Here is a 10,995-nt window from a genome sequence, read left to right on the forward strand (position 1 = left end):
TATTAGTTTCTCGTGTACTGAGGCACTCTGAACACCAACCGCGAGTTTACTGTCAGGTTGCTGGCAGGACGGCCGAGTTGTAAACACAATACAGTAACAGCAATTTCATTAAACTTACACCCAATGGAGCATTTAGAGGCCAGTTTACAATGGTTGCTTCACTAAACAGGGCATTTGATTCCAATAAACATTTAAGAGATTCCGCCCAGCGCCCAACTTAGGCGCTTGCTACACCAGTTTATAGGTCATCAAGTCATGTTATATGAGAGACAAATGGATGGAAGGTTACCAATACAGTTTAAATCTTATCATTACTCTGGATGTTGATCATGATCTAGCGTTTATCATTACTCAAATCCACTTATAATAATAATATTTATCTTTGAAAAATTATTCCTTGCAGTTGAATTTAATTTCTTCAACAAAGTTAACTATTGATTCAATTTTCCGAATTAATTAAATAGATTATAATGAAATTTTCACACATTCAACTCTGAACTTTTTCATATGTCATTCTGCAATTGTTAGTCATTGAAGCATTACAAAACAGTAAAGTTCCCATAACTTGCTTTTAGTGACAAAGTTTTTTTCTCCTGCTTTATGTGCTTCTGGAACTTTGTCGCTGGGAGCCAGGACAATCATTTTGTATTCACGGAGGCCAGCACAAAGTCCTGCCCGAGAATATTAACTCAGGTTATCTTCGAATTGAAATGTACTCTTTAATGCATCTAGTATGTATAACTGGTCGAGTTTCAGTCAACTCCGACGTGCATTAGGATTCATCTATGATAAAATATGGTGAGCAAATGCACCCTGCATGCATACTCATACTTATATATACTCACCATATATATATATATATATAAAATGAGGTGAGTTTTTATATGTACCCAGCTTAAACGCTAAGCACGACATTGACATGCAGGCTCAATAATCAAAAATTTCCTGAGCAAAAATAGGATTTTTCGCTGTGTGATAAAATGTAAACTAAATGATAACATGCTCGAGACTAAATTTGTGTAATGCGTAATAACCCCTTTTACATCCAAAATTTATAGAAAAAGATTAATACTGTGACTACAAAAAATTATTCAAATAGTCACACCTAGTAATTCTATCGTTCTTGTACCCTAGTAAATATTTTCGCTGTCATTTTAGGGGTAAAACAAAAATCATCATCCCTCACTCGCCAAACACGCTATTCATTGGAAATTTGCTCAGCAAACACAACATCGGTTACAGTATTCACGGAGGCCAGCACAAAGTCCTGCCCGAGAATATTAACTCAGGTTATCTTCGAATTGAAATGTACTCTTTAATGCATCTAGTATGTATAACTGGTCGAGTTCAGGGCAACTCCGACGTGACTTACGTATAGGATTCATCTATGATAAAATATGGTGAGCAAATGCACCCTGCATGCATACTCATACTTATATATACTCACCATATATATATATATATATAAAATGAGGTGAGTTTTTATATGTACCCAGCTTAAACGCTAAGCACGACATTGACATGCAGGCTCAATAATCAAAAATTTCCTGAGCAAAAATAGGATTTTTCGCTGTGTGATAAAATGTAAACTAAATGATAACATGCTCGAGACTAAATTTGTGTAATGCGTAATAACCCCTTTTACATCCAAAATTTATAGAAAAAGATTAATACTGTGACTACAAAAAATTATTCAAATAGTCACACCTAGTAATTCTATCGTTCTTGTACCCTAGTAAATATTTTCGCTGTCATTTTAGGGGTAAAACAAAAATCATCATCCCTCACTCGCCAAACACGCTATTCATTGGAAATTTGCTCAGCAAACACAACATCGGTTACGATTATTCAGCCGCAATCGACAAGCGATGATTTGCATAAAATCTCCATTATGCTCTTAAAGCAACGATGTTTCGCTGACGCTACTCTCCGTAATCCACTACAAACACGAGCTTATCTCTAGATAAATCCTCAAATTTGCTCAGCGGAAATACATTGAAAACTTCGATCTCTTCCAATGCAGTGAACCGAGTTCATGAGGCTGATGGAATTAAAGATGAATTTGCACTGAATAATAATGAGACTGTTAGGGTATTCGGCGAAGTACGGGATCATAATGCGAGTAAATTTACAGAATATTTAATAGAGATTATTTAAAATTCCTTGCTAATAAATTGAAGCCTCAACGGCTGGTCAGCATTGTAATTTTAAACCTATCCGAAAGAATATAATTTATCTATATAGATTCAAAGGCTATTTTACTTGCAGTAATTAATTGGACCAATTTCACCATCACTTATTGTGTTTCGTTGTCAATAGTAAATAACGCATATCAGATCGCATTGGCCAAAACATATTACATTATCTTATCTGTGATACTTTAATTTAAGACTAGATCTAGGTCAGCTGCAGCGCTGCGAAGAAAGCTCCAATCCAGGGGCCATACTTCCAAAAAAAAGTTAAGAGATTGTAAGTTCATCAGCCAATCATTGACGGCCTTTCAAGCAAAATCCACCAATCATTGACAAGAAAATAGAGCGTAAGTATTAACGTTAACTTAGCGAGTTTGAAAGTATGGCCCCAGATTCTCAGCCATCCATCAACAAGCTCAGGAATCTCCGCTGCTCAACAAATCTCCCCGAGACCTTTACTCTAAAACATTTCTACGGCGTCCATCTTTCATGGCACCTTGCATCCCTACGAAGATTTATTCGCATGCAAATCTGTTCCCCAGACGATTTCTCCGTCGTGATCTTGGAATATTCGTGCATTTATCGTACCATGTGTTGGGGATCGCAATGCATACTGCGAGCAGACACCCCATTAGTATATTGGGCAACTCGAATGATAAGGTTTTTAATCCAATGCAGCTCTGTGAAGTCTCATCAGGCTAAAATTAGGTTGGACATTTTCTACTCGAAACTGAACAATTTATTTCCAAACATTTTACCGATAATGTTTGTGTTGCTAGGAGTGTGGAATGTATGATACCGTAATATAAGAATTTTTTTATAAATAGAAAACCATGAACCAAGTGCTAGTATCACTATGTACTTTTAGTACCTCTCTTTCTTAAGCTTTCATATGATTTCAGTAGCTAATGATAACACTCATGATTGAATGCGACATATCAGGTTTTTATATTACGAGTTTGTTTGATTGACATGAAATTGTAAAGCAAAGAAAACGTCATATAAGTCAATACTATTTTCATTGAAACCGTTTTAGAGGCCATTTCCAACATCTCTGCAAAACTTCTGTAATACCTGTATAGAGGATAATCAATAACTACCATGTATGCACGACACGACATCTTAGAAGCTAGCTTTGGGATCTAAGTAAAATCAATTAATTATTAATGTTTCGCTAAGAAGAACAATAAGAGTTGTTTAGACAGGTTATTCGTTCAAAAATAGTAAACGATTCCAAAATCTCAAAATCTGAAGCTTCAGAGATAAAGCCTAAAATTTTAAAATATCTCCCAGTCACAGAAACGTCACACTGTTCAGCACGGAGGCATAAGGAAGAGTGCGGTGGGTAGCTAGGCAAGCGAAACTGCGCGAGACTCCAGGGGCCTAGGGCCATACTTTCAAAAAATTTAAGAGATCGTAAGTTCATTAGCCAATCATTGACGACCTTTCAAGCAAAATCCACCAATGACAGACAAGAAAATAGAGCGTAAGTATTTACGTTAACCTAGCGAGTTTTGAATGTATGGCCCCAGAACAATAAGGCCTGCATCGGTAATCGGCCAATTTGATGTAGGAGTTATGCGCAGTCATACCAGCGCACCCTGATTCTTCGCGAATTTTCCTTACAAGGTACGTTGACTCTTTACGTATAGAATATTATGTAACTTTGAAAGTCTATCAGACTTTTTAGGTTTCAATCTCTTCCGCTTAAATAAAGCCATTCTATTAATTCTAATTTTATAATTATGAACTGTTGCGCGCGAAAGTTCCTACTAAAAATATCGTGAATTTACATTTTCTTTGCTTCTTAATGCATGATATTTTTTCACTTTCGATATTTTCATTTCATTTTCCAGCAATCTATATTCCACCACTCAAGTCTCCCCTTAAATATCGGTTCTAACTTGCATCAGCGACTGGTCCATCGGAATATCGGACGATGTCCATTAAATTTTTGTCGCCAATTTTCTGCCGTACTTTGCCATTACGGAGGCTCCATACGCCGGCGACCCAACCATGTTCGTCATAATGAAACGAGGGAGGCAGCACCTGCCCTCGTAGTCGGGTCATTTAAATTCCAATAAGCTCGTCTTTTTTCACTGAATTTAAAGCCCCATTCACAATTTGTTTCCAAAACTTTAAGTCGGGGCTTTAATCTAGGTTTTTGAATTGGAAAAGCGAAATTTCCTATTTCTGTATATTGTATCGAGGCAAGGAGAAAAAACTGTGTAAAGAAGGAAAAATATTTTGTAAAACCCACTTCTGATGGATTACGCCCAGGGCAGAGGCCAAGGCTGCTCCAGAGGTATAAAAATTTACAGAGTGCTTTTGAAGCTGTGGCCTCCGCTACTGGCGTCCATAAAACGGCCTTAAAACGTCCCCCCTTCTGCTGCAGAGTTCGTATAGGAGCAGCCGAAGTGCTCCGAACAGCCCAGCTTAGAGGAGTTGTTTCTCCATCCTACTGCTATCATCCACGGATCCACAAACTGTACATTCACAGAAAAAAAGGTTATTGGACCAAAAGCTGTTACTTTGATTAAAATTATATTATCCATCCAGGGATACACGAACACTGCACCCACAGAAAAAAAGGTTCTTAAATAAAAAGCTGTTAGCTTAATTAAAAGTATATTATCATTAAGGGATAAACGAACTGTACACCCGTAGATTTGTTGGAGGTTTGAACAATTATCTGTGCTGCCTTACTATTGGGCATTTATGTACACGCGAGTTGTACACGTATAGACTTGTTAGTGTTAGAGGCCCTTAGAATGACGAGTTAAATCCCCATTACTGAGAAAATAAACAAGTCTTATCGTTCCTTCATTCCAAAGCTCATGCAGTGAGAGGAAAGATGTTTAATGTTGTTCCGGTATCTTAAGTATATTTCGGACTGAGTCATTTCACATTATGCAAGAAAGGTCCGGAATTGAAATGTTAAAACAACATTATCAAAGCCAGATTATTTTGATAATAACAGGAAAGCATTTAATTATTATATGTTGTATTACTTCAATGTCATACAGAGACGGTGGAATAAATAACTTTTCTAATGGTAAAACTGTTAACCATACGGTTGTCCCGTATGGTATTTAATCCACAAGTCTATCTTCATTATTAATATCCTTTAGTCATAACTTCAGCCTTTCTACATTGCAGATTTTAGTACCATATTATTGAAAATTGTTCAATAAAAAATAGTTTGTCAGGTTTTAAAGTTTAGAAGCCTAAATTCTGTAAAATCCCTAAATTTTTTATTATTTTTTAATTCATTACAGTAGTTTTTTTATTGCCAGGTACTGAGTTCAAAAGCTCCTGCGAAAGGCTCGCTTCTCAAGCATTCGCTTTTTATGGAAGAATTTAAAGTCGGCTGCTAAAAGCGTTCACTCGCCAAGTGCCTCCAAAATTATGAAGTTTTCGGGCTGTGGCTTTCTCGTCATCGCTTCGGATGCGACGTCCACAACTCAAAAGTTTTGAAGGAGAAAAGCTCAAGAAAATGAGCTAGTAAAAATACGGGTTTCAATGTTCCCTTGTTATAGATAAAAAACTCATGATTTTATGTAGTCATGTAGTCAACTACACTGCATGTAGTTAACGATATATTGAAACCAAATTAGAAAAACTGTATATTGTAGCAGTTCAATATTTAAAGGTGAATTGGCACTCTGGAAGGTAAAACTTTACTCGATCTGACTCTGACCATATGGCCAGATGCTTTTTCATGTTGTTTAATCATATGAATCAGCAGTCAATTTCACATTCCTTTTCATTATATATTTTTTACATGTTGTCATGAGTGAAAAAATTTCCCTGAATTTAAAATGCTATCGTATTTGCAATTGGATATTCAGACAATTCCTTGCTATATATTCAGACAAGTCTCACAGCTATATATTTTTGAATTGTTCTCGGTGTTACGTTTGCACAGGATATTTATACGAGTGCAGTGCGAAAAGCCTGATAAAGTTCTTAATAAATACTATCGTCCGTGAGAATTTTCGCACCTGAAGGCGTTGGAGCCGCGAGCAAAACAGACCAACTTGTGCGGCTGTGGAGAAAAACACGTTCCTCTCAATAATACGCGACTCAAATAGCCTATTTTAGGTGCCGCGTCGGTAATATTGCGCTGCATCCTGACGGAAATTGGTGTACTCTGAACACCGCCGCACTCGAGTACCTGAATGCACTTCAATGGTGGGGTCTTTGCTTTTAATAAACTAGGAAAAAAGTAAAAAATTAATGTGCGGTATTTTTTAGGAAAATGTTGAATAAATGTCAAAGGAACTCAGGATGTCTGGAAAAAATCGTGTAGCAGGCTTGTCTTCAGTTCCAAATTATATTGTGTTCTTTGGGTAGAAGGCTAAATTAGAATACGTATAGCACAAAGCATCAAATCTTTCATAAAACCGTCCCATTTGAAATATTAGGCAAACTTTAATACATCAATTTTCGAAGATGGATTCCGCGTTTGTTATTGAAAATTTTTCTGCTGAATTAATTGCTAAAACTTCTTGGATTTAACAGTATGCGTAAGCTTGAAAAACAAATATAATCCCACGTGTAGTGCACAAAATTCTTGTACGAAATAGTTGTAAACAAATTAAAACGCTTTGGTCGGAAGTAAGCCCCAAAAATTTTGAGAATAAAATTGTAAAATTTGGCAATCGTTATTTCTGTGCATGGGAATTTAACACGTTGAGTGCGACACGACTCACCACGGTTGTCAGATGGCCTAAAAAAGGCCAAGTCCGTGGACAAAAAAGGCTGATTATTCAATATATAGTAGTAAATTAAATTAAATTTACTAGTATATATTGTAATTTCCAATCTCGATACGATAATTTCCAACGATACAAAGGAAAATTTTAAAAATTAAATTTTCCTTCGTATCGTTCTTTTTAAAATTAATTAGGATTCACGCCATTACGATTTTTTTCCGCCAATGCAATTAAGAAGATACTAAATAGCGGAATTTTCCAGAAAAAAAGACCCTGCAACCCACCGGTGGGTCTTGCGACACTTAACGTGTTAAAGATTATTTCTACCTGTAAATTTTATCGGCTGCTATTGTTAAGAATATAAAAAACAATTTTTCTATGAACGTATAGCATTCAACGAATTGAAATATGAGATAGAAATTCTGGCATTCATTCAATTTTTTAATGCTTACCGTCTTCTTGAAGTATATGACATTATGCATGACAATTTAGAACTAAAGACTTTAATTTCATTGATATAACTGCAAACTATTATTATTTCCAATGAATATTTTTCCTCATCAGTCATAATGCGTCACATAAATATTTATATACATTTCCAATGAATATTTTTCCTCATCAGTCATAATGCGTCACATATATATTTTTATACGCAATAAGAATCATCAATAAATTTCTCTCCTTGTTTTTCAGTAGAGAAAGAAAAAATACCGCTAGAGATCGAGCCGAGCTCAGCCCTTAAGCAGCTTCGTGGCCGCGAGTTGTCCGCAAATCCTCAGTAAATACTGGCAATCCCCTGCGAGCCAATCCTGTAGCAGCGACTGCAAATTAAAGTGATTTTTATTACTCCGCTGAGATTATTAGCCTGACTTTGGAGAAATGATTAAAGGAGGGAATTAAAATACCAAATTATAGACGCAATGGTGATGAATTGAGATATTTTTTTAAATCTCTTGGGACAGCTTCAACTTACATCTAGATATTTCACGGAGTGCAGAGAAAAATTGATTTAATAAATACGTTCAGTAATGGAACCAAGTGCTCTTGAAATAGATAGACTAAGTCGCCTGAATCAAGATTCATCTCAAATACCGCCCATTTCCAATATAGAATGTGAGTTAGTTTGAGATTCAATAATAGTAATAACAAATATTTAAACCATTTATTAATTAACAAATATGCTTGCCTTACTCGTTCGTTCAGTTTGTAACATACTTCCAATCTTACTGCATCAAAATCTGAAACATGTCCAAGCCAGTAAAATATCAGGACTTTAAAAAAAATCACTCTAAATAACATAATGCAAAATTTTCATGAAATATGGCCACGCAATTCAGGTAAATTTTACCGAAATATAATCCGGCCGCGCCCGCTTCTGCAGCCACGCCATCGTATAGTTCAGAAAACAATTTACTCGTTGAACCTCCATTGCCGGAGCTCGGGCGCTTCATGCCCGAATGATTTCACTTCATAAATAAAATTTTGCGGAAAATTCACTTACACGCTCATTACCTTGCGCAAGCCCTGCCTCGGTGGCTTGCCTGGGTCACTAACACCCTGCCTCTGTGGCTTGCCTGGGTCAAAAACCCCTTGCCTAGGCAGCTTGCCTGGGTCACAAGCTCCTGCCTCTGTAGCTTGCCTGGGTCACAAGCCCTTGCCTAGGTGGCTTGCCTGGGTCACAAACCCCCTGCGTCGGTTGCTTGTCTGGGTCACAAACCCCCTGCCTCGATTGCTTGTCTGGGTCACAAACCCCTGCCTCGGTGGCTTGCCTGGATCACAAGCCCCCTGCCTCGGTGGCTTGCCTGGGTCACAAGCCCCCTGCCTTGGTGGCTTGCCTGGGTCACAAACCCCCTGCGTCGGTTGCTTGTCTGGGTCACAAACCCCTGCCTCGGTGGCTTGACTGGGTCACAAACCCCCTGCCTCGATTGCTTGTCTGGGTCACAAGCCCCCTGCCTCGGTAGCTTGCCTGGGTCACAAGCCCCCTGCCTCGGTAGCTTGCCTGGGTCACAAGCCCCCTGCCTCGGTAGCTTGCCTGGGTCACAAGCCCCCTGCCTAGGCAGCTTGCAACACAAACGCTGTCAAGTTATTCACTTCTACAGCCACGGGCCAGGAATATTTTTATGGAAGATGGTAAGAATTGATCCGTTCGGTGTTGCTTCGGGAAGTTATACAATTTTGGGGATTTTCTAATTGAATAAATTAAAGTTTATAAAAAAAATACAATATAATCTCACTTATCACTCATCCACTAATATTAATTATCCTAATCTCCCTTTTCACTCACACAAACGAATTTCTGCAAATAACATTTCTCATCGTCCGCTTGTAATTTCTTGGCACGTTAAACAATTTCACCACAAGCGGGAATATTTTCAAAACAAACATGGAAACGTATATTTTTATTGCGCTTCATTTATTCTAACTTTGTATCTTTATTTCCACTAAAAAAGAGGTATCTTTACTTCCGATTTGTATCTTTACTTCCGCTAAATAAAAATTCGAACAACATCCTCTTCAGGCACGCCATCGGCCATTTATGGACTCCCTGTGAGCCATATTACACGCAGAACAATGAATGAGACATATTGTCCAATTAGTGACAGGATTCCTTACCCAAAGTGAGAGCGGAGAGCGGACGTAGCACTGATATGCTCTTTTGTAGCACAAAAATGGGTCAGGAAGACCCACTTAAAGGAAAAAATACACAGCATATTAGACGAAGTCACTCTCATTTCTTTGAGTGTATGTTCACGGATAATATTAAAGTGGATGTCCAGGGAGCTTAACAACTACTTTAAGGCTTTATCCTCTGTATTGGCTCACCATTTAAATCCAATGCATATTAGAATCGTGGATGTACACGCATAACTTAACCAATACATTTATAACTTTATGTTCAGAGAGATTGGATATTCTTAAAATATTTCGAGCTAACCAATTGCATTAGTTTGATCAGAATAACATATTTCAAATCGTTTTAATGAAGAATAGTTCAATGAAATAGCTTTCATTTCCAATCAGTTTCCGAGTGATGTTATTGTTATTAAGCCAAGTTATTGAAGATACCACGTTATTGTGACCGAGCACAAACCTCATTAGAAGCTGATGATGAAACGGAGCAGCTTTAAGTCCTCCAGCGTTCACTGCACCAATCTTAAAAACTCGGCGCTAATTTTTCTTCGTAGCTACGCCTTTAGTTAATTGTTTACAGCGCCGCGGGATGGCGCTGCTGCATTAGCTGGATTGCCGACCACGATTAGTATTATTTGGCCAGCTTGAAATTCATCTTAAATGGCGACAAGATGTTTCCATGATTGTCGTTCTATGTATAATGGAGCTCTTATTTCCATACAATAAGTCACTTGTGGTTTACACGAGTAAAATAAAAATCGTGTGTGCAAACGATGTATGGAAAAAAGGCGTAGTGCTTAATGTAATTTGCAATTTAATTTAATTTCCAATTTTTTAATTTATAGACTCTTACGACAAGTTAAAGACCAGGAGGAATTCTTGGTCCACCTCATTAAATTCAAATTACTTAGACGGTTCTTTTCGCTCTTAAAATTTATCACGAGATTATATTGAGTCGCAATCAAATACTTGCTTTAAATACCTCATTCATACCAGAGGTTCAAAAATCTATATAAATCTCTTCCTCTACGGCTTCATTCAACGGCACCAATAAATTTCAGATCCTAGCTCGATTCCAATATTTCATAGTAAATCAAGCATCTGCCTTCCCCGCTATGATATATCTTCGTCTCACGACAATAATCTTCTTTGTTCGGATTTTGTGGCGCTTGTCCTTTGCTGACCAACCACTGGCGCATGGCTATTTGACCATCAGCTTATTGGCCACCACAAAGTATTGCACGCGTCAGCAAGATGATGATGAACGGTGCTACTGGACAGCGGGCATCCCGCACCAGATGTCTCGTATGGTGTCTCATATGGATGCCTGGTATGGTGTCTCATATGGATGCCTGGTATGGTGTCTCATATGGATGTCTCGTATGGTGTCTCATATGGTGTCTCGTATGGTGTCTCACATGGATGTGTCGTATGGTGTCTCATATGGATGCCTC

General features: G+C 37.7%; 1 protein-coding gene across 1 annotated transcript in view; it reads left to right on the plus strand.

Moving 5' to 3' along the window:
- LOC108680872 overlaps positions 1 to 8,810 on the plus strand; it is a 49,016-nt gene extending 40,206 nt beyond the window's left edge. The window contains exon 2 of the mRNA XM_018169789.1: positions 8,433 to 8,810. Coding sequence (XP_018025278.1) covers positions 8,433 to 8,810 — 378 coding nt within the window. The remainder of the gene's footprint in view (positions 1 to 8,432) is intronic.
- The last annotated feature ends 2,185 nt before the right edge of the window (positions 8,811 to 10,995 follow it).

The sequence above is a fragment of the Hyalella azteca genome, unplaced genomic scaffold (genome assembly GCF_000764305.2).
Source record: "Hyalella azteca isolate HAZT.00-mixed unplaced genomic scaffold, Hazt_2.0.2 contig6990, whole genome shotgun sequence".
In the NCBI taxonomy this organism is placed as follows: Eukaryota; Metazoa; Arthropoda; class Malacostraca; order Amphipoda; family Hyalellidae; genus Hyalella; species Hyalella azteca.